Below are 24560 nucleotides of genomic sequence, written 5' to 3'. Positions count from 1 at the left end.
ATAGTTATTTTTCTCTGGCATCTATCAAATTTTCAGATTTATAAATTTATTATTTTTTCCCTTGTAAGGAGTTAATTTCTTGGGGAGAGAATAAATACAGTATGAAAGAATATTGCATTATTTTAGTTTTGTTTACAGAGCGAGTGGAGGCATACTACTAGCTATGCTAATGGCGATCCTGTACTGATTTTTGGATGCTCACCTCCAAGGCATCCTTGTGGTATACAAAGCTAGGAAGGAGGCAATAAAGAGTTCTTATAAGCAGCCAGCAGTATCGTTATAGTAGAATCTGTGGAAAATAATTTCTCTTTTCATGTAGCAAGAAAATACAGAAGTCGATAAATGCTGGTACTCTTAAGGCTCTTAGCAGAGTATGACCCCACTGGTTTTTTGTGGGTCAGATGTGGAGACTTCTAGAGTAATAAATCTTCAAAAGCACATACGGCAAAAGCCTATGGTTTTCAACTCTTGCACCAAACTAGTTATGTCAGTGCATATTTTAACAATTTTTATTGCAATATAGATTAATGAATTACCAGAGAAATTATAAATAATAATATTATGGATTGTACAGAAAATCTATGGCTTGCATTAACAATAAATGCCAGGAATGGGATAAATTTTTGGAGAGCTTGTCCATTGTATTTTTAGCTTAGGTTTATACTGAAGAATGAGGTATGAGACGTCTTTTTGGAATAGATATCTAGGATGGATGCAGTTTCATTCTCAATATTCTTTCATGGAGAGAGGGTATTTTGCTCAGGAAACCTGTAAGAAAATAGAAGAGCAAGTAGATATCTGAACTGTATGGAAGGACACATGAAGTCTTCTTTAAAAGCTTGTATTTTTTTAAGCTCTTAAACTAATAAACATTTTTAAATCATTAAAGCAGAGGCCTGTGACTTTATGGCCCTGCACACAATTAAGTCCATTGCTATTTCACACTCTTGGCTCTCTGCCATCATAGGGTTAAATCTGGAAGTCTGCTAAGCCAAACTGAATGCAGTTGATTTGCTCATTTTATTGAAATGGCACTCCCCTAATCTTAAATGGGATTTATGCTCAAATATTCTGTTCTGGTTTAGCCTCCAAGTATCATGCAAGCTATTAGCAAAACCCACTTTCTGTGTGTAGGGGGAGAGTGTAACACTTTGTCTACTGAGGCAGAACTAAATAGAAAAGATGGTATAAAGAGGAAGATATATTTTGTTCTTCAGATTAACCTGGCAGTCATGGTATGAAGCCTGCTTTTTTCCTACTTTGATGTAGAAGGCAAAAAACCCTATAGCATCCATGATACCATAAGCTAAAGAAAAAACAGTATCAATAAATGACAAGCAGTAAACCGGATTATAACTGTCGGAAACGACATGCTGCCAGGCAGTTACATAATTGCATGAAACTTCAGTCTTCACCACAGTATTGAATTGAAAATCCAGCAAAAAGGTCTCTGACGAGACCTCCTCTCTGAGATTTCACAGAGGGCAGAAGTCGAGGTTCAGAATCTTTGCTTTAAATAGTTTTCTAAGAAATCAAGAGAAAAAGAAATAATAAAAGGCAAGAGAATGAGTCGTAGTGCTTACATAAAAACATAAAAAGTCATAATTCCATGTTTGTTTGTGTAACTCCTGGTATTAGTCTCACCAAAAAAACCCAGTTATCCATATTCTTTGGATAACTATAATCTCTGACAAATACAGCATTTCATGGATTTTGGTAGTGTAATAACTTTACAACACCTGCTATTTCATATTTCTGTCTGTGACTGGCTGCACATCCAATAGAACACAGGTAAAATTAATAACTCTGTGGATAATTAGTAACTCTATGTGCCATAAAGAGATACATGTGTTTTGAATAATAGAGGGAGTCCTATATTATGAGGAAGCCTAGTGCTGCCAGAACATGAAGATTAATGACCACTTCCAATGACGCTCTGGTTCCTCAGATTTAATTCTGAAAATGTTATCTACTGTTTCTTATGTAAAATGATAATTTAATTACATAGTATTAGTTTTTATTTGAAACTTACTGTATTTACGTTTTATAACAATTCATTTTTAAGCAACTATAAAGTGATCCTGTAAACATTGCTTAAGAGAAGTTATTATCAAGTCAGATTGTACATGTAGCCTGTGAGCTTTGAACAGTGTGTCAAGTATCTATGTAGTTTCTTTCAGTTCTCTAGCTTAGGTCCTACTTGCGAAATTAAAGTCAGGGGTCTAAGTTTATTTGGTTGTCAAAGGAGAACTGTTCCCAGGCAGGCAATTCAAACCTCTACCAAGTTTGTTGCCTAAAACAACCTTAAGCAGAGGTACTGAACTTTCCCTTCATACGGTTTTTCCATCAGTTTTGCAGCCAGCACAGAAGAGAAGTTATCTGATTCAGAGAACATGCTACATTTTCAAACTCTCTCTTCATTTTTTGCTGTTTCTCTTATCTTTCTGTGGAGTTACCACAGATGTAATTTGCCTTTCAGCTATCATGATGGCTCTGTGGGCACTACCTTATGTGCTAACATATGAATTGCTCTGTTAACACAGATGGATCATTTTTAAAGTTTGGAAGTAAATTAATCTTCAATGTCTAAAATTTCTAGAAAATACTTGAATTTCAAGGCTTATTTGTATGCTACAATGGGAACTAGGAAAGTAGATATTTAACTGTAAGATGCTAACGCAAGAAATCTAAAATCTTCACGTTTTCCAAAGTCTTTGCAGTTTACTGATGTAACTCTGCTGAAACATTTTATACAAATTTCTGTGATTCAGTGGACATTGAACCTAGCTCTGTATTGCATGATTTTAATATTGATGATGAAGCTCTTTTTAAATCATCAGCCTGAAATGTCATTCAAATTAGACTGTGTCAGTGATGAACGTAAGAATTGCAAGCGATGTTAGGAATCCTGGTGTATGTAAAGACTTCGTTTTAACTGTCTATATGTTACATAGCTTTTCACGTGTTTGCTAGCAATGATAGCACTGACTATCTGCATGTGACCTCCACTGTTCTTGGAGTAGAATGGTAGACTGAATTCAAAACAAGTGAAAAAGATTTCAAGTTGTAGAAATTGGCATTCTAGGTTTTGGGTGAGAATGAGAGATTCATTTTCCAAAATCTGGTGAATACAGGAGTATGACTAGTCATGTGAGGAAATTTTAGATCCACATAGAAGATGGGTGACAGCTCTTTATTTTTGTAAATGCCTATCTTAAGAATATTTTAAATCTGGTTAGATAGTACTTTTTTCTTAGAGTTGGCATACCATGAGATACGATATTTCTGTAAGAGAGCTGAGAGTGCAGTGTGCATTTATCTGAGCAAGGATAATTTTGGCACTTGTGTCTACATCAGTATAATTGTACAATTATATTTCAGTTAATTATTAGACCTAATGATGGACCATAAGATAATTTAAATTAGTCATAACCATGATATTTTCCAACAGAGGACAGATTAAATCAGGTATCAATACACTGCTGTTAAATAAGACAGCTCTTTAGAAAGCAGTGTTTCTTGCTGTATTAGTTATTTGATGGAATTATTCTGAATGTGTTCTGTACCCAGTGTATTGCATTTCACTTTTCCCTGTGGTATCTTCTATTTTTTCATTTTGAATCTATGGGACTCCCTACTGCCTTGAGGTAAATGTTCTTTTACCTTGTCATTTAGTTTGGTATGAATTACTTTATACATGATGACAGTTAAGTGCACTGCACAATTTTTTTTTTTCTGCCTTCTTCCTCCCCATCGGATATAACTATTTAATCAGCCTAACACCCCCCTCCGAAACTGAGCATTTTCTGCAGCTGTCACAGGTTACTACCAGTTAAGCTATAGTTTTTGTGTACTGATCCATGTCAGTCTTTTGTCAGGATTGTGTTCTGGTTTTGTAATACTTTTTTAATGTGTACACACACACAAATATATATATTGTGTATATATAAAATTATGATATAATTATGTAGAATTATATCATGCATAAATATATAAAATATAATAGACAAATATTTGGCTTTCAGATGAATTGTTGACTATATGTTTTACATCAATGTTCAATATTTAAAAAAGCCCCACACCTCTATTCCATGTTACAGCATGCTGTATGCTTTGGATTTATGGATGACTGAGGTGACCACAGCCACAGCCTATGCAATTGTGAGTTATCTCTAGATAAACAGGAATATATCTCTACCAGAAAGATGTGTGCTCATACAGCAACAAATTTAGGCATGAGCCTCCCTTCAGCTCTCTCCATAATTTCAGATTAATAGTAGTAGAACTCTTGACAATGAAATTATACTGATTGTGGCCACCCCTGGGTTACTCATTTAACTTCTGGACACTTTCTCTTCTGTCCTAGTGGTAGTAGTAAAGAGTGATGCTGTCCCTTCATTCAGTTTATGAATGTACTGGACTTAAACCCAAAATTGCTAAGCAGTTGGAACTCAATGGAGATGCTAAATATCAGCAAATCTGAGATTTTTCTGAGTTGTGGTAGAATTTAAGCTCCTAGGAAATGTTACCAGGAAAAAAAGTAAGCTCTTGGATTGCGACAGGAGGGGTTTTTTTGGCACTGGTGTGTGATACAATTTTTTTCTTAAAAAAGTGATAGCTAAAAAAAAGTGATAGTTACAACCATGATTTGTTCTTTGTGGTTTGGTCTACTGGCTTTATAACAACATGTTCAAATCTAGTTTATTGGTAACACCATACTACCAATAAATCACAAACAGAAGAGCTTCATTATGTTTCAACAGAAACTTAAGGCACAAGCATAAGACATTACATTCTGCGTAGAAGATCATGGGGATTTCTAGCTCCCATTTCTTTCTGAAGACAGATCATGGCATTTCACATGTCATTTCCAGTTATCTTCTGTACTGATTATTCCTGTGGAATGTTAGCATACTCTTTCTAACATGTTATATTTCAATTGTTCCTCTGGCTCCCTTGAGTCAGTTAGCTACAACTAGTTTCCCATTACCTTTGGCACCCACCAACTCAAATGGAATAGCTTTGATGGAACTAAATTAAAGGATGTTTGTGTCTCTTCTATTTTATCCTTGGATTGCTCACTGATGTGCGACTTCCCAGACACAGTTGTTCATACAATATGCCAGCATATTTTACCTATCTTATTTTGAAAATTTTAGCATATGTCTTTGATCAGCTGTTCAAGAAACAGTCAGAAAACCCTGAGGTATTTAGTTCATAGAAAAAGTTGGCAGAATATCATAAGTTTTGAACATAATTTTGTTGATGGACATTTAATCTTTATTTTTCTTAATTAGAATCTTCATTTATATTTTAAAGTATACTTCTCTTGATTTAATAATTTTTCCTTTTCTCTCAAATTTATTATACTTCTTACATTGTTGTAAAAAAGCTCAGCTGACCCAGTGAATAAAAACGAGTGCTTCTGGCTAGCCTTTCAGGAGATGACTTCATAGTTATCAATCAAACTCCCACGCAGCTGCAACAATCTGTTTTGACTGATGACCCCCATAGTCACTTCCCTAAAGGTCCCTCTTCTCTACACTAACTTGGAGACATTCTCTGACTACTATGTGGAAAGCTTCTTGCTTTCCTTGCTGTCTTATTTTTCTCTTAATTCTGTTCAGCTTGCATCCTTTTTTTTGTTGTTGTTGTTCTATTTTCACTCTTCTGTGTTAATCTAGATATTTATATTATAGTTCCTTCCAGTCAACATAAGATGATACCCCTTGTGTAAAACAATAATTTGTTAATGAATCTGCATTGTTTCACCACATCTGTGAGAGTTAGATGCAGATTTACACAGCTAAGAGTATTTATTTCTCTAAAATGAGGTTCAGGTGACTTTCTACAGGAGGAGTACTGTTGGGTCAAGAGGACAACTGACTACTTCTAAATAAAACGGTGAAGGCATTTGGTTCTCCAGCCTTGAGAATGAATAGCATGGTACAACTTGGATCCACACACTTGGCTGGTTTTCCTATGCCCTGGATGCTGTTACCCTCTTTTGAGGAAGAAATGTCCGTGCCATGGTTCATCTTCCAAACCTTGTCCAGGTGTTGTCTGGGAAAGCACTAAATGCTATGGGCCAAAACTGCTATTTAAATAGCATAGATGGTACTGGGTCAGCGTTGAATCCATGTCCTGGCAGTGGTTGTTTGCTAGTATAGACATATCTATTAACCTAGTTACGCTAAGGGCTTGGCAATTAAATATCCAACTCTAATTAACAAAAGCCAATCAGAAAATTGCTAACAAACGTATCTGAGCATTTGAAGACCCTCTCTTGTTGGAGTGCTAAGGTGATAGCAGATCCACATCTGTTGTTTGTGTGCAATGCTATTATGCCACGTTTCCAGGAAAGATGGCTTTCCCAGAAGTGTTGCAGAAACTATTGGCATTAATCTCTCCCACACTTCAGTTGCTGAACTGTTTTGTCCAACCTACCTAGACTAGTATAAAACACAATTAATGGAACATCTTCCCTATTTGTTAATATTTTTATTTTCTATACATGTCCATAGTCTCTTGCAGTTTCAGTGTATGTTGCTTGTATTCAGCAACTAGTGAAATGTTTACCTTGTTCATCAATAGAAGTATTTCTCCTGAAGAAGAGATTTTCTTTTGAGAATTGTTTCGAAAATACTCAAGTGAAATGTAAGAGAGATCATCTTTATATGTAACAAGCTATTTCCATCTGGCTGGAGGGAACTGTGACTCAAATGTGTGTATTGTCTGTAAAGAGATTAAATGCAAATGTAAAAAGGATCCTTTTCCTAATCTTACCATATAGATATGAAGGTGGTTTTAAAAGGAGGAATCATTGGAAAAATGTATGGCAATTTTCAGGTTTTATTTTTTTGTTTAACACTACTGAACTGCACCCGAAGGGGTATTTAGGTTTGTTCCTTATGCGTATAAAATAACTGAATATATAGATTTATCTGTTGTGGTCAAGAAACCAACAAGGGGTGACATCCTGTTGGACCTCTGTTTACAAACAAGAACTGGTCAGGGATGTTAAGGGCAGGAGCAGACTTGGCTGCAGCAACCATGAGGTGGTGGAATTCAGGATCCTGAGAGATGGCAGCAATTCAACAGGATCACATACCTGGATTTCAGGAGAGCAGAATTTGGCCTTTTCAGGGATCTGCTTGGCAGAATCCCATCTATTAGCATTTGATACATATTGCTATCGCTAGTCTGTTGTATGCTTTTAATTTCATTAATCTGAGTTTCTAATCTTTCTTAAATGTGGAGCACCTGCTTGCTTAATGTTAATAGGCTGTCATGTATAGTTTAAAAAAAGATTTACAACAAAGGTCTGGTGAGCCATATAATCAGCCAAGTAAGATAACATGAATATTATTAAATGCAATCATTTCAGTCATTTTCCAATTAAATAAAAAAGATATGATTATCTAATGCCATGTAAAAAACCCCAGTTTGTTTTGTTTTTTTAAGGTGTGTTCCAGTCAGGTTTTGAAGCTCATTTCCAAGCAAAAATGCAAACATTTCTATATATATTTATGACTTCTTTATATGGTTTATAAAAGACAAAGTCTATAATTTTAAGTCATGAATATGGAATAATGCTTTTGCTTTCAATTTTTTTTAATTCTGAGATGATTACAGATCTTTTTTTTAGTTATTCCAGCTGCCTGCATAATACAAAAATAAAAGCAAATTTATGCAAAATGCATTGCACAAATTAACATATATTAAAATTCTAGTTTTTTCTCAACTAGTTTGATATTTTTGCAAGAGAGAGAAGAAGAAGAATATGGATAATGTGTCACACATCAGTTGGATGTATTAATCTTTTGCTTTCAAAAATACAAGTGTGATCAGAAAATATCGATGGCTGTATTGTTGGCCGAGTTGCAAGTGTATTAGTACTGCAGACTATAATGTTCCTGCAGATATTTTAAACTAGCTAGCTTAGGTACCACAGGCATGGAACTCAAAAAGGGCAAACTTACCCTTAGTATGATTATTCTTTCTATGGCAGATCTGGGAATTCCTCCAATGCACCATTACTTAAAATATGTCTACTTCCCATTTTATATACTTGCCTATACTGAGAGTATAACACGAATATAAATACTCAAATCAGCTGAGAAGCTGTTTTGCAACACAAAATTTTAGAAGCTATACCCTGAGGATGCTGTATATATGGTATATCCCATAGACCTTGTAGATGCAATAATTTGAATTAGGCAGATTTATTGTATTCAAATCTTAAATTACCTTTTCATATGTATTTAGAACATTATGATTGTGTAAACAACTATTGGGAAATCAGCATTTTAATTTATTTCATTTCTAGTGGTTGCTGTCATATGCTTCTGTTCTGAAAGTAATGAAGAATGAAATCTGTACATAGTTCTTCTAGTGTTGCAGCCAAATCTTGGAACATACTAAGACAGACAACTTTGTTGTATAGCTTTTTCCTTTATGGAATTTCACATTTATGAATACAGTGCCAAATGATATGTTTGGCTTGCTTCTTGAGAAGATGCACTGGGCACTCTCATCCTGTTCTTTGGCTCGTTCTGGTGAAGTATGACTGTGCACATGACATAAGAATTTACAGTATTTGAACTGTCATTAAGGTAGACAGCTTGAGCCTCTTTGAACTTTCTTCTCTGTCATGTCTATTGCTTTTAGCAATACTAATTTATGATGCCTCCCTTTGTAAGATAGAGACATTTGGGAGAAGGAGATTCTGCTGTCATCTGCAGCAGAGGAGCTGGTGAAGCTCGGTGGCAGAGCAGAGACAAGGGATGTCTGATGCACCTGCATCTTGTCTTTTATACAGTACTCAGGATACATTCCATGGGCTTTCTTAGATATAGACTGTATACTAGCTTGCACATGCATGCTCTTTGTGTGGCGTATAGGTTATTATGCACATGTATAGAGTCTTAATATGCTTTCAAACAGTTATCACAAAGATTAAAGGAAGTCCATGTATTCTTCCTAAATATCATTAAAATACGATGTTGGTATTAACTCCTGATTTTTGGAATTGCAATACCAAGAATAAGATAGAAGTCTAAGAAGTAATTTGATTTTCTAGTCCTGATGAACTACAGTTTCTCATCTGAAAGCACTGCTCATACCCACCTTAGCCTGAAAAAATACATTTCACAGTCTTCTGTGAGATTCCAAAAGGCAAAAGCAAAGAAAGATTTTACTTTGGCTTGTGTAATTAGTATTAACATTTACATTTGAAGCTGCTTCTTTCTTTTACTTGGTTAGACAATGCATTGATGGAATAGTATAATTGACTTTCTAATGGACTTTCTAACTCCTCAGGCAGTCTGCTTTTGTATGGACCACCGCATTAGGGTGAACTTGATAAAGCCGTTTACTTTTTTTCTCCTTGGTTTCCTTTTTTTATTTTTAAGGAAAGCATAAAAAGTACTTACATAACATGGCAGTAAATGACTTAGAAGAAATATTCAGTATCACAGGAAACAGTAACGATTAAAAAAGAAATTAAAAGTGGAACAATTAAAATATTTTTGTGTTACTATACCAAGTTTAGTTGAATATTAAGCATCATAGAATTATTCTAACACATAAAAATTATCAATGAACCAAAAAAGACATAAAACTGAAAACCTTTTCCTGATAATAACTTCTATGTACAGTTAAGTTCTAAAAATGATCAAAGTGAATTTCTGTCTTTCACCAGGTATAGGTGAAAGAAACTTGTTTCATTCACATAGTTTTGAGGTTTTACACCTCTATGGCAAAGGGTAGTACTTTCATACTCTTTAGTGATTTCTGTAAAGATAAACTCAACAATATTTGTATATGTTGAGTGAAGGAAGATTTTTAAGGGCTTTCAAAGTGTTTATGTAGTTCTTACAGTATTTTTGGTAGTTTTAATAGGAAATGTAGATGTCTCAGTGAAATATGTCAGTGTTAGGTTGGGTTTTGTTAGCCAGTATCCTGAAATATAACTGTTACAAAAATCTGGCAGGGTTTGACTCTTAAATAAATTTGGGAAAATGACACTTTATTGAAATACTTTGAGTTACGGTTCTTAAATTGACAAAGACCACAGGTTACATGGCCTAGATGTAGTCACCATTTACCTACAGTTTGTGAAGAAATAACTTTAGATTTCCTTTCACAGATACGTTGGTATCTGCCCTTATTTGTAGTGGATATATTTATATGTCCTGCCCTGAGGAAGAAAGGTGCTTCTTTTATTATGGTGATGAAGAGGAAGCACTAACCTTACAGTACGTATATTTTGTTATCTACTACGTAAGCTTTTACAGTCCTTTAACCTTCACAGTGCCTGTATGTGAATAACAGCTAGAAGGAGATGAGAGAAATTCTTTGCTAGTAAACTTCCATCTAGTTGGTAGCAGTAATGCAGAGCTGGAGAAATTTTGACTTCACTTCCAATTTCTGAGGAGAAACAATGAATTCTGTGATATCAAACTGAAGTAGACTTGAATTTTAGCTTTTTCTGATAAAAATCAGCTCTGGCCAGTGAGGATTTTCTGTTGTCTAACATGAGTTAAGCATGTGTTTTTCTCAGATGAGTCTCTCACCTCTACTTAACCTGCTGAACTTTAGAAAACAGAAGTCAGGAGTTGCAAATAGCAATGGGCAATTAAAATACCTGCACCTGGCATTGGTCATTTGTAACAAATGTGGATCAGCTGGAAGAGGGAGGGGAAATCCTTGTGGGTTAGATGCAGAATTCCGTTCTTAACTGGACTCACAGAAGCTGCTCAGGAGACTTGGTAAGCACTTATTATGCTTATTTATGCTTTTCCAAACAAAAAAACCCTGAACTTAAACCTTAAAATATTTTCCAGTTTCATTTGGTAAGGAAATTGAAAAATAATTCCTCAAATCTTTTAGTATTTTTTTTCCATTAAAAGGTAGATCTTTCCCTACCTAGTGGTTCAAATTTAGCATTGTTAACTTGTAGTCACAAGCAGTGTTCTGCTTACTTTTAAAGCAACAATAGCTGAAATGAGCTGAGTTGCAATGAGTGGCAAAGCATTGGTAGGAAGTGGTAGGAAGGTTAGAAGTGGTAGGAAGGAGAGAAGGCTAAAACGTAAGCAGTGGAAAATTCTGATTGCCGTTAATTTCTAAGTGTGTTTCTTCTGGTGTTTTACTGGTTACCCCTCTGGATTTTATGTGCAAAGCATTGGTATGTTACTGGTGAACCAATCTGTTGGTTTTACCATAATACTGCATAACATCATCCTCAGAAGTATAACAAAGTATGGTAAAAACAAGGTTTTGGTTTTAATCCTTAAATATTTTCTATTTTGGTTTTTAAAAATACTGATACTTAGTTGCTTTTTGTTTAATAACCGGCTATAGAGGGTGACATGCCTTTTGTATAAGGCAGCTAGGATAGGATCTGGGAAACTAGGTAAGTTCTGCTGTGTAAGAAATTTAGCATCTAAGTCTGGATGGGCTCTAGTAGCATCTTGTCATCATAACTGGTAACTGGGATACAGACTCTTTGTATCATCTATCCCATACAGAGAGACACTTGATACTTACAATCTTCGGGTTTGGATATGTCAGACAATATAGAGCAAGCTAACAACTGTCACATTTATTTTAGAAAATAAACTTCTTGTAAAATAAAATTGTTTTGTGGATTATTGTATAGAACTTTTTTTTTTTGTTTTATTGCCTAGAAAAGAGAAAATGGATTTATAATATGTATTTGTTAAGTGCAATCTTTGAGTTTTTAGGAATAGTGTTTCTATTTTGCGTTCTACACAATTAGCTGGTGAAGCACAACTTCAGAAGTCTGGGAAGAGTGCTTATAAAACTGATATTCGTGACTTTGCCATGATGTGCTGTAACTAGAAATTTAAAGTATAGACCCATTTTAATGTTAAATATGGTGTCTACGTGTTCTCTAATGCTTTCTGCTCCAATGTAATCTTTGTTGTTATTTACTTCAGCACCTCAAACAAGGAGCAGGATTTCTAGTCAGTCACACTAGAATGCACTCCTGTTTCTGTTATTTTTCAACCTCTGAAATACAGTGAACAATAATTTCTTTGAGAACCACAGAGAACACGGGCCTCCAGCTGACTACCACAAAATGTCATTAACAATTCTGTGCTCTTTACAGTTCTTATGGAGCAAGGTGTCTCAGGTTAGGCGAAGTAGGAATACAACTCAGAATTACCAACAGAACATAGCTGATCTCAGACACTTAACCATACTGACTTAGAAATTTGACAAAACTTTATTGCTGCCTAACCGAAGTCCTAAAAACTAGACTTTATCCATATATGTAGCTAGTACTTCACTGTGTTACATGTCTTCTACTACAGCATGGTCAATAAGGATTAACTACTTTTTGCAGCAGTTGGCTAATATATTTCCCAATTCCTATGTACTGTGCAAGATTCTGCCCTTCATTATACCTAGAGGTCTGTTAGCTTATGGAGGTGTAAGTGGCTGCAGAATATGGACTGTTGTCATTCCAAAAGTACAAAAGTAAACTTAAATCTAATCCCTTTTCCACCACAGGAAAATTCTTTTATCTCCCTCAGGTGATCTACTGATCATCCGATATATAATACCATGTTTTTGAAAAGTAACAAGATTGCTGGTCTTGGCTTTGTGAGATAACAAGAAATGTCAGCTGGCAGTGTTCAAAGGAGAAAAAAGCATTTTTAGTAGCACTGACAACTCCCCATAATCTAGGACATTCTAAACATTAATGTTTTTTCTCCAGCCACATTTGATATTGCTACATTTCTAATTTCTTTAGACTTTCTGCATAAAAAAAAAGTTGTCATCTTCTTCCTGACTGATCAAATGGAGCTTGGCATGCATTCGTTTGATATATTATTGAATCAAGCTCTTACTCTTCCCTGCTTCTTTCCATTAAAGTGCTTAAACTGAAACTGTTGTGTGACAGGGATTATCACGAGAAGAATGCCTGAGTAGGATGCAGCTGTAAATGATGCATTAATTGCACTTGAAGTAAGAAACGGTTTTCCCCTAGGCTTAACATCCTTGTTTCTGCTAATCAGTTAAAGGCAAATCTATGCAAACATTATTATCCCAGTGTGAATTTTTTAACAAGAGCCTATAAGTTTTGTCAGATCATACAACTTGTCATAGATTTGAATATATCCAGGGATTTTCAACAGGATGAGGTGAAATCTCTTAAACTAAAAATTAAAGTGGGAGTGATCCAGAAAAGTTATGACAGTGGCTGGGGTTTTATCCTGTTCTCTACAATATTTCCCATTTCTCCTTGACTGTTCTTCTCTGGGCTTTTTGGTTTTTCTTATCATGTCTTCTATATTGTATTCATTTTGTAGCTCCCTCTTGATTCCTCTTTTTGTCTGTCCTGTTTCAAGATTTTTCTTCCCATTTTCCTCTCTCAGGTGTTTCTGCAAATGTTTTGACTTGAATTGTGTCTTGAGTGATCTGCATAGTATAGCTATATTCACTGATGACTGTTAGCTGTACAAAAAGTAGAGCAGATCCAGGAAATCCCAAAGCAGTTAATTACTGAATCAGCCTTGGGAAAGAATATCTTCAGCTGTGCTGTCAAGCATAGGGCACATCTGCAGCAACACTAGTACAACTGATTGACATCGTCATGCTGTGGGCAATTAATTAGTGCACAGATATTTGCTGTTCATTGTGACCACCAGTTTTAGAGCTGTTGGCTTAATCTTTGCCTGAATTATGGTCACATCTGCATTTTGGGAGAGAAGGCACAGCTACATCAGTCCAGTTTTAGCCGTTTCAGCCCCTGAGTGTGACGAAATCAGAAAAATAAACAGTTTACTTAACATCAATGTGCAGTTGGTGTCATTTGTTTTGACTGCGCTTTGAATCTGGTATTTCAACAGAGTCAGGCTGAAATAGGGTGAACACAGGAAATTAAAGGAGGCTACAACATGTGACAGTGGCCATGATTTCTTAAGTTAGAGATTTTATCTGATGTGTAAATTGCTATTTTCAATCAGAGTGTTCAGACTGGCCTTAACATTCTTTATACCAGATGAACATGACAAGATATGCTGATTTCTACTGAGCAATACTAAATTTACAGCAGTGTATTAGTTTTCCATATATTGAAAAATCATTGAGTTAATCTGATATCATTTATGTTGCTGTTTTTATCTCAATACCATAGACTAAGTATCTACTTGATGTTTTGCTATGCGTTTTGTTTCAAAACATTTACATTGTCCATTTAACTATCAGAAACATAGAATAGAATAGCGTAAGGGGCAAATATAATTCTGAACTAAATATAGCTTTTTCCTTTTTCCTGACCCTTTGTTTTTAGGCTGCAATTCTAGTACGTTTTTCTTTACAACTGATTGATTCAGCTCCGTCTTACTGACTGTTGTCAAATCACAATGCTTAAAACAAGAGGTGCCGTGTGTGGAGGCATTTATTTATATGTCTTTTGGCCAAAGTCTTTACAGTCTGGTTACCTCTCATTTTTGAGTGGCTGCTACGATTTTCAGACTTACATACCTATAATTTTCAAGCAGGGCAAAGAATGAGGCCACACAGCAAGAAGTTATCCAGAAATCCTTCAGGTATCTGGGAAGCCTGTTCCCTGTCCTTTCTAATTTATAGCTTTGGCTAGCTTCCTGCTCTGTTTCTACACACAAAAACCCCCCACCCTACTAAGTTTTATTTCAGACCAGAAAAAGTACTATAGCTGTTTTGGCTAAACCCTACACATCAATGCAACTTTATCCAGCTCATCTTTGTTTAGCAACATCTTTGTACTTTCTCAGCATGGCCAAGACCCTCTCTTTGAAGTGTATCTTTAGGTCTTTCTTGAAAGAAATAGTCATACCACACTACATGTGAAAAGTTCTGGAAATTTCATAGTCGTGTCATTTTGGGGGTTATTTTCCAATATTGTAGCATTGCTGCAATTGTCATCATGAATGCAAATATAATCAGACTCAGATGGAAATTCTGTGCATGATGTGAAAGCTGAAGGTGAAAACTGGTATATGGTAGTTTAATTCAGAATTACACAGTCAGGTCTGGTGTAGTGCAACTAATAAGAACTACAGCATATTTTTCCCTGATCACTTGTTGCTCAAAACAATTCATGAGGACATCAACAGTTGTTTATGCTTAACTTTCAATGTCATTATATGAGCTTTGGATAAAATCTCCTAGGACTTCTTGTCACTGTCAGAAGCTCGGAGTTGCAAAATATCCATGAGATATATTTGAAATAAGTACGCATGAAAACAATAAGTCATTAGAGAACTGTGTGACCTTTGTGTTACTGCAGCCATGTGTGATGAGGAACCACTGTGCTGCAGTGCCATTCTCTTTTATTAAATCTGCCAAATTTTTCTCTGTGTATAGATGCATGTGAGTGTAAATCAGAGTTGGCCTTAATTAAAATGCAGAACATTTTTGCTCAAAACATCACATTTTAAGAGGTTTTTTTTCTCTTGCTTCTTTTCCTTTCTGTTATTGGGCAAATTTTCATCACTTGATCAAAAGTAATTTAGTCTTTAAATCTAGCCTGACTCTGTGACCCCTCTGTAGTTCCGCAGTGCAACCACAAATTCCATGTTCTGCTAAGTTGCTTACGCAGCCTTATGGCCTTGATCTGTTAAGATTTCTAATAAGCACTGAGCAGCCAAACTTTATTGAAACGTGGTGGAATAACTACATAGTCTTGAATAACAAACACTGGCACAGGGAGCAGGTCAGCAGTAATTTCCCAAGGACAAAGAGGAGTAATTTTAGAGTGGCAGGAATGGTTATAACTTTGCATGCTGCTGCCAGCGTTCTACCCTGCCATGAGTTCTGGCAAATTGTCAGAAATAAAATCCTTGTCAAAATGCCCCTTGTTTTCCCAGGACACTTTTAAGTAACTTTAGCATAACAACAGCTATTAATGTGTGGCTTTAAAGACCTTTATTAAGCCCAGCTGAGCTGCGCATCCACTTCATAAATGATTAAACTTAGACTGGGTTGTGGCCAAGACCAGTTATGACTGCCAAGCCTAACACCGTGATTTTCAATCACAGTCTGCGTTGACTTCATTCAGAATGTAGGTGTTTACTTCCTCTGACAACCAGATGGTAGCTGTCTGAGGCAGGCCACCAAATTCAGAAACTGCTGCTGAGAAAGTTAGCCTGCAATGACTTGTTCTAGGTAGGAAGCCAGTGCAGAATGATGAATAAATGCTAGAACCTGTAACTGTATCACTCTTCTTCCTACACATGGAATATGGAAGGGGAAAGCAAGCAGTAGAAGAGTTAGTAAGAACTTAGACTTAAAAAATACTTTATTTGCCAGATGGTCCTAAAAAACGTATTTCTATACACATGTGCTGTGCTATGAATAAGCAAGATATTACCGTTGTAAAAATCAAACCAGTAAATTAAAATTTTGTCATTGCCCTTACCCAGTGGTGTTTCCATCAATATTTATATTCTTATTTTTTCGGGAAAAATATGTTCTGTACTTGAGTTGTTTGCAAACAAGTGGGTTGGCAATATTTGTATGTTTAAAAGTATTATTGCAAACTGTATGTTCACTTGTGTAAAAAGTAATTCAATTGTATGAGCGTGTGCATTAATCATATCCTAGATGTATATACATGCACACCGCACAGAGTCTGTGTATATCAGAGCTACCAGATCTCTGTTGTCTCTGTTCTCCCAGTGAGTCTTGTTTCATATGCCTGCAGTGCACTCCCATAGCCTCAGTCACCTGCGCTGTGGTACATGCCAAGGAAAATTGGTTGTCCTGGTGTGTGATCTGCCTGCCAGCTCTTTACCGCTTGTGAGGGTCACAGGCTTGCACTGGAAGAGCAAAGGTGGGAGCTACATATGAGTAGCAATCTCCTTTGTTATCAAGAGATTGATTTTCCTCAAATGGTAGTAGTGGTGTTTGTGTTTCAGAAATAATCTGGAGGAATTATGCAAATAAGCATGTCAAATTTCTGCAGTTTTTCTTCCTAAAATTCCTCTCTATTTTTACAGCATGACCTAGTAGGGTTTGTGCAGGTGTCTTTTGTTCTTTCCTTTTTCCCTCTTTTTTTCCGAGGTCCCCTTTCCTTCCTGTTTTTCCATTGCTCCTGCAGGTCCCCATGTTTGCTTCCACTTAACTGCTGGTCCTTTATGCCATTGCTCTCCTTTTAATTAAGCTCGGTTATGTTTTGTGTTGTATTCAGAAATAAGGATCAGGCTGCATCTTGCCTTATTTTGCTGATAACATTGCTCTGTATAGTGAGTTACAGTCTTCTCCTTTTGACCCCACAACTGAGGAAAGAAACAAATTTTTGTTCTGTGAAATGAGGAATTCCTGAAAGACTGTTTGCGTTCTTCGCTGACACGGGAAGACAGCTCTGTCCTTAGCACTGTGTGAGCAGTAAAATATAGCTGAAAAGATCCCTGGTCTTCAGACAAGCCTGCTGGCCTGTCAGGATCTTGAAAGTGTCACTTCTTTCCGCACTGAGAACTAACAGTGCAGAGCAGAAGGAGGCAACAAGAAGAAAATACCTACTGGCACGTAATGGCCTATTCAGGGCAGGCTTGGGGCCTCTTGGAAAAATTTTTTCTTCAGAGATATTTTTTTGCTACAGAGAACAAGTCTTAAGAAAAAATGTAGCTGTGTTATTTATCTGTCCATCATTCAAGCATAGCACAGTCAGTGCCCTGGGTACTTTGCAACAAGTTTGACCTAATTTCTGAGGAAAGACCTGCTATGTTCTCTGTTCTGTTAAACTGTAGGGTTTGTCGCGGATTCTGAGCAAGAAAGCATAAATTCTTTCATTTGTTTCTGAAGAAAATTAATCATATACAGACAGTATCTGCATTGCTATGGAATTTTATTTTAAATTTACCTCACATTTCTCCCCAAGTCTTCATTATCGTTGTATAGTATTGCGTTACGTAAAAGTACATAATTCTGTAAAGGTTTGTCTAAACATGAAAGTTATTCCAAATTTATACACTCAAGGCTATAAAAGTAAATGTTCAGCCTTTGGCAGCTGCAGTGAAAAAGTGTTTTGACTACCTGATAAATAGGATAGTGCAGTGATATATTTAAAATATCCAGAACAGTGAGTTTTAAACTTGTATCTCTTATATGACACACCCATTTCGAGATCTCAACGAACCTATCAAGTCTGTATGTATGTGTTAAAGGTAAGAGGAGTTGCTTTCTTTTTGTAGCATCAAGGAGCAATTATCTAATGCAAGTAAACTGCTGTGAGCCAGAAGGCATTTTTACTTTGATTATTTTAGACTTGATTTATTTCAGTATCTGGAATCATAGAAAAGTCTAGTTTGGAAGGGGCCTCCAGAGATCATCCAGTCTAACTTTCTCTTGAGAGCACAGCCTTAGATTAGGTTATCCAGGGTCCTGTCAAGCCGAGCAACTCTTGAATCATTTCCAACAAGGGGGACTCTACCACTTCTCTAGGCAACCTATCCCAGTCTTTAATTCTTATGGTGAAGAATGTTTTTCTTGTATCCACATAGAATTTCCCATGAAGAAACTTGTCTCTCTTGCCTTTTGTCCTCTCACTGTGCATCCTTGTGAAAAGAGTACCTCCACCTTCTGTATAACTGCTTTTGAGGTTCTGGAAGACTGTCATTAAACCTACCCAGAGCCTTCTCTTCTCTCCTGGAAACCTCTCTTTCTCAGCCATCATCAATTACCTCATCCCTTTTTTGTTGTCACCAATAATCCATTCTTTCTAGCATCTCTAATTCTCTGGTTCCTTGACTGTGTACTTTATGAAGAAAAAATTGGTTTATCTGCAGTTTGGGAACAATTTAAATACAGAAATTACAATTTAATATTTAATTAAATGAAACAATTTAATATTCAATTCAACTACTTGAAGTAGTTTGCGTTCCATATCTTAACTCTTCTACTTAGTTCCACCTCAGTTTAAAACGTGAGATTTGTATTATATGTACATAAGCATATGGAACATATTACAGAAAACAAAAAAACCACAATATAGACAAGGAACAAATACTTTCAATCCATTGAAATTGTAATGTGGTTATAAAAGAAAATGTTGGAGCAGGGTATTATTGCAACAGAAATTGTGGAGGTAGTAAGAGTTTACCGTCTGGCAAGGCCCCCAGACCAGATGGATCCACTAATGACTTTTATAAAGCATTTCATCAGACCCTGCTGGAACACATGACTGGCATCTTTAATTATCCTAAATTAACAGGGTTCCTGCCTTGGATGCTAGGATTCAGAATTGTTGATCTTGGAAGGGAAAGGAAATGTTCCCTGAAATCTCTTCTTCCTAATAGAGCTTTTTATTAATAAGGTGTAATGTTAAAATATTACCTAAAGTAATATTAAAGTTCATCTTAAATGGATTGTTTGCTTAAAAGAAGTGCCTATCGAGGCACTTTTATTACAGACCTTTTTTTGCAAACACATCAGAGTGCTTTTAGAATTCACAGATAGCTTTATGCATACACAAAAGCATTGAGCTGCCCGGAGGAGCAGACTGCCAGGAATCCCCTTGCTTGCTTTGCCTTCCCTGCACTTCCCCTCTTACCCTATGGGTGCATCTGCTCCTCATACTATTCCCACAGAGAAGATCAAGACATGTGGGGAAGTGACTGCCACTACCAGCAAGCAGGACCAGCAGCAATCGCTGCTACTTTTATCCTTCCCATTTCCACCCCAACTCTTTAGCAAGAGAGCATCGAGTTCCTTTTCCCACAAACCCGGACTAGTGTAATTTGTATACTGCACTTAAGGAAAAAGCACAGGAATTAGGTGAATTACATTTAAGAGAAATGCCCGTGATTTTAAGGTATAAGTCTGATTTTGTTTTCCCAGTTAATTTATTTTTATTATTGTTATTAGGTACTGGATATATACACTGATAAGAGTGTGCAAAGTCTGGTGGATGAGCAGAGCAAAGGAGTACGGGCTTAGGGAAGTAAATTTGTGTGGTTAGAGGGTGTGGGAGTGAAGAAATTCAGTGATCCCACCATTCACTTTAGCTGAACAGCTCTGATGTACGCTAGTGTATCTCATAGAGGTATCTGCAGACATGTTGCCTGTGACTGGCAGAAAACTGTGGTTGCATAATAAAGACTTTTGTGTTTCTATATGTTCTTCCTGTTGGAAGGAATAGGAAGTAGTTCCCTAATAATATTTTTCTATACCATAAATTGCTGTTGTTTGAATGCCTAATCTATTCTAATCGTGTTTTCATATTGCACTGATTATCATAGTATTTCAGTATTTTCCAGTGATGCAGACAGTGATGTGGTATCATTATAAATGGTGTAGATACAGGATAGAATGTTTGCTTAGAAAAGTTGAATAAATGCAGTTCAAAAACGCAAGCAATGAAGCTTATACTCATTTTAAAAGGCAGGAATGGGCGCAGAACCCGTGCCAGCAGGAAATCTTATAATCCTAAGGCAGGAAGCGATTGATAGAGCAGATATATTGTGCATACAATTTTTATATTTTAAAACACAACAAACATGTAAATCATATACAGGTAACAAACAGCCACCAAGATTTGTTCTTGAAATTGGACTCCATTTCCTTATTCTGTAACCCACTGTTCTGTCTGCCAAAAATAAACACTTGGTTATCTAACAGCCAGACTGAACGTAGGCAGTTGTAGTGCATTGTAAAGGCTGATAGCAGGAGATGAATGTCCTTAGCAGTTCTGAACAATCAGACTACTCATTTAGGTGCCAAAAATTGATATTACTTCCTAATTTTTAGTTCCCCCACTAGCTGACTTCATGTGTCAAAAAGGATAAATAACAGGTATGTTCAGTACAGACACATTTATGTTGTAGGAAATGTGTTCTTGTTTCTTAACCTTCTATCCAGCAATGGAAATACAAAATGTAAAATAGGAAGTTCTGGTATGTAAAAACTGAGCTGTACAAAACAGCGGTAGATGTAATTAAGCTACAGTTCTGTTCTAGCAGTGAGATAGATTAGCCCAATTAATCTTTTCCATCTGGTTCTTACCATTGAAGAAAAGTATTCTAACTTAATTATAGGTATCACAGCTTAAGTATGGTGGAGTCATCCTCTATTCCCCTTCTAGGTTTAGAAGTGAGATGAACTAGTTGACACACAGTATAATGTAGAATCCAGACCTATGAGGGAAAGGAGGAATGATCAAGTGCAGGAGCAGATAGAACAGTTTTACTGGGCATTGTGCTAAAATTGTTCTTTTTGCATGGATTGTTCTCGAACATGAAAAAAATGAGCACTTATATTTGTGAAACTTCTTTAAGTCTTGATGAATTCTTCTTTAATAATTAGTATTATCTACTCCTGAGATAGAAGAAATATTCAGCTTCCCTAAGCCATCTGTTGAATGTCAGTTTATTAATAGGATATTTTTCCTTATTCCATCTGTAGCTCACATACTCAGACATTGTTCAGATTTTTTTCCTGGATCGCAGTGTAAAACTGTCTTTGTATTCATATTACCTTAGGAAGGTGGGGGGGTTTTATTATTATTAACATCCACAAGCTAGATTTTCAAACTAGATCCTCTGGGTTTTGTCACAGAGGAATACCTCAAGGGTTGAAGGGTAGCTTGACAATAGCTTAGAATAATTGCGAAAGAAAGACCAGCTTCTGGTACTGTGTCACTACTGATAGCCTGCATTCCTCTTGTTAATGTGGGATGAAGTTTGCTAAATGGCAGCCTTTTGTCTTTTGTGTTACAACGGAAATCTGTTATGTGGGATGAGGAAAATAGAATTGATTTTCTTTTTTTAAATGATGCTACTGCTTGGTTCCAGAAAATGTTTGACATCTAACAGAAATGCTCCCAACACACCAAAATGGAAGTAAATATTAGTGTTCACACTTAGGCAGGGGTGAGGGAGAAGGATACTGTGGGCTGCCTGGTGGAGATTTTCACATCTGAAGGACTGTGAACAGAAATATAGTTTGATTCTGCTAATAGAGCCTGTGTTACAATGCAGCTTGCAGTGACATATCTCTGTAAAAATACTACAGAGAATAAAAAAGTTGAGTGTTTAATGTGTTTAATAAATGTATAAGAAAGAATTGGCCAAAGCAAGTCTGAATGCTAGTGGAGTTAATCACCGAAAACCAGGAAACAGTTTTTGAAATCCTTTCTTGGATTTAAGTAGTAGAAATACAGCTTGATGTGACAGGTTTTGTGCAAAGTACTGTTTCTAATTGACTGTTAGAGAAAATGAGGTATACTAATAAAGGTAAATTTCACCTCTACTCGGGCAGCAGTAACTAAAAGTAGATCTTAAAATGCATATGTCATTATTCTTCAAATATAGGAGAAACAATTTATTTCTCTGTCTCTTCTGAGGTTACTGTCTTTAAACATGTAAAGATGAGATGATTTCTTGCATGTTTTTTTCATAGTGAAAAATAGCCATTATTCAGCCACTGGTCCATATTTCAGAATATTTGAGCTGATGTGTAAAAGAGGAATAAATTGTAGAACATCATCCACTGACTTTATAAAGCTATGAAAGACTAAGATAAAAGCCTGGGTGTTCATTCAGCTTATCAATCAAAAGTATTCAAAATTCTCTGGTTATGTTTTCCTTAAATTTTCTAGTTAAAATATTATTACATAATAAATTGTATTCTACATTAACCATGTTGTTCTCAGTAAAACATATTATTTTAAGTAAATAATGGAATAGACTGAGGTTTTAAGACAGTTGATATGATCATGCCGATAAATCAAAAGGAGCTGAAGCTTTTGAGAACTAAAAAAAATTGAGGTGTAGTTTTTTTAATTTAATTTTTACACTTTATACCATACTACTGATTCAGAAAGTGTATTATAACTTCAACTGTGTTCTGTTTCAGCCTTGCAGTTCACCCGGATAAAACTTTAGTAGCTACAGGGCAGGTTGGGAAGGACCCTTACATTTGCATCTGGGATTCCTACCGTGTACAGACTGTGTCTGTTCTTAAGGATGCACATACACATGGAGTCGCCTGCTTAGCTTTTGATTCAGATGGCCAGGTTTGTATCTTCTTTCTCTGTGCTTTGAATTTAGTTTGATTTCTGATTCTAGAAGGTATGCACCTTGAAGTATTTTATGTTTAGGTAGCTATATGGCTGTAGTACTGAAGCTCCTATTACAATTAATTTTTTAATGCAAGGACTGTAAATGCAGCTCTTTCAAAGACATTTTTGAGATGAAAATCACAACCTAGCATTCAAGTCAGGTAGAAGCATGAGTGTTGGGCAAATATCCGTAGAAGAAATGGCGCTCTCTGGCTCAAATGTAATAGCTTCACCACATACTTGTCACCTACTGTTCAAAGAGATCGGTTCCTGGCAAAGTCCTCACAATCCTGCAGCTTTTTTGGCAGAGGAACTCCAGTCATCTCACTGCTAGGAGAGTCTCATTGGCTGGGGTGCATGGTCAATTTAATTGAATAGTGGGGTTAGGACATAGAGTGTGTGGCTTTGTACAATGTGATTAGATTATATGATTATATTGGTATTTTGAGACAAAATTTAAAATATAAGTAAGTGGTTGGGCCATTCACAGCTAAACACATTGATTTTTATTTTTCCCCTGGAGGTGAGCTATTAAAAGCATTCAGTTGTGAATGAAGTAGGAGGAAAATAGATCTAAGATTCACATAACCTGAGAAATACTTCACATTCATAGTTTTATAAGTATCTATCTGTGCAGTTTTGTGATTATTGATGTCCAAATGAGTTTTCTTCTGTAACACTATGGTCATACTTTATAGTTGGATGCTAAAATATGTTTAGGAATGCTTAGATTAGCTGATAACCTGGATTTTTGTGCAGATCTTTATTGGGTTTTGTATTTGCTGTGTCCTCAGAATTTGCATCCCAATAGGACAGAACTGCCTTTAGATGATTTTCTTAAAATCATGTTCTAGATGGTTAGCTGTCTATTGAGAAGGGCTTTATTATCATATGCCTAGCTACTCTTCCACTGACCACACAGTGCTTTTGCTACTCTTTCTGAGGTCAGAACTGGCCATACAATACATAAAATGCATTCTCACATGAAACAAAATTACTTGTTATTGTGCAATATCTTGTGTATATTCAGTTTAAAGATTAGTCTGAAATGAAGGACACCAATGTAAGCAATTCCCTTTAACATGTCTAAAAAACATTGGGTAACTTGAAATACTAAACAGTACTATGGATTATATTTCCCCATTAGAAATTGGAACTAGCTTTCTATTTTAAGCCTAGCTTTCAACCATCTTTCTCTAGTTTTCTTAAAGTAAAGCCTTTTCCTCTGAAATCTCCTGTGCCAATTCTAATTAAAGAAAAGGTGTTCCTGGGAATTATGGAATAAAAAATCAGATGAGAAAACCCTTGAATCAACAGAACAAAATTTGTAATGCTATACTTTTTTTAAGATATTGTTCATTCAGAAATACCTGTTCTTAATTATTTCCTGATTTTTAGCTTCCTAAGACTGGTGGGTAAACTTTTTTAAAAAACATATTTAAATACCTAATGGGAATAAAGACTCAGCAAAGAGTCCAGTCAGTAT

The 24560-nt window shown here is 36.0% G+C and overlaps 1 protein-coding gene across 1 annotated transcript in view; it reads left to right on the top strand.

Annotated features, from left to right (window-relative positions):
• EML6 (EMAP like 6) overlaps positions 1 to 24560 on the top strand; it is a 115358-nt gene that overhangs the window by 14918 nt on the left and 75880 nt on the right. The window contains 1 exon segment of the mRNA XM_075749891.1: positions 22870 to 23029. Coding sequence (XP_075606006.1) covers positions 22870 to 23029 — 160 coding nt within the window.

The sequence above is a fragment of the Balearica regulorum genome, chromosome 3 (genome assembly GCF_011004875.1).
Source record: "Balearica regulorum gibbericeps isolate bBalReg1 chromosome 3, bBalReg1.pri, whole genome shotgun sequence".
Lineage (NCBI taxonomy): Eukaryota > Metazoa > Chordata > Aves > Gruiformes > Gruidae > Balearica > Balearica regulorum.
Note: the sequence above shows the minus strand (reverse complement) of the source record. Positions and strands in the feature narration are given on the sequence as shown.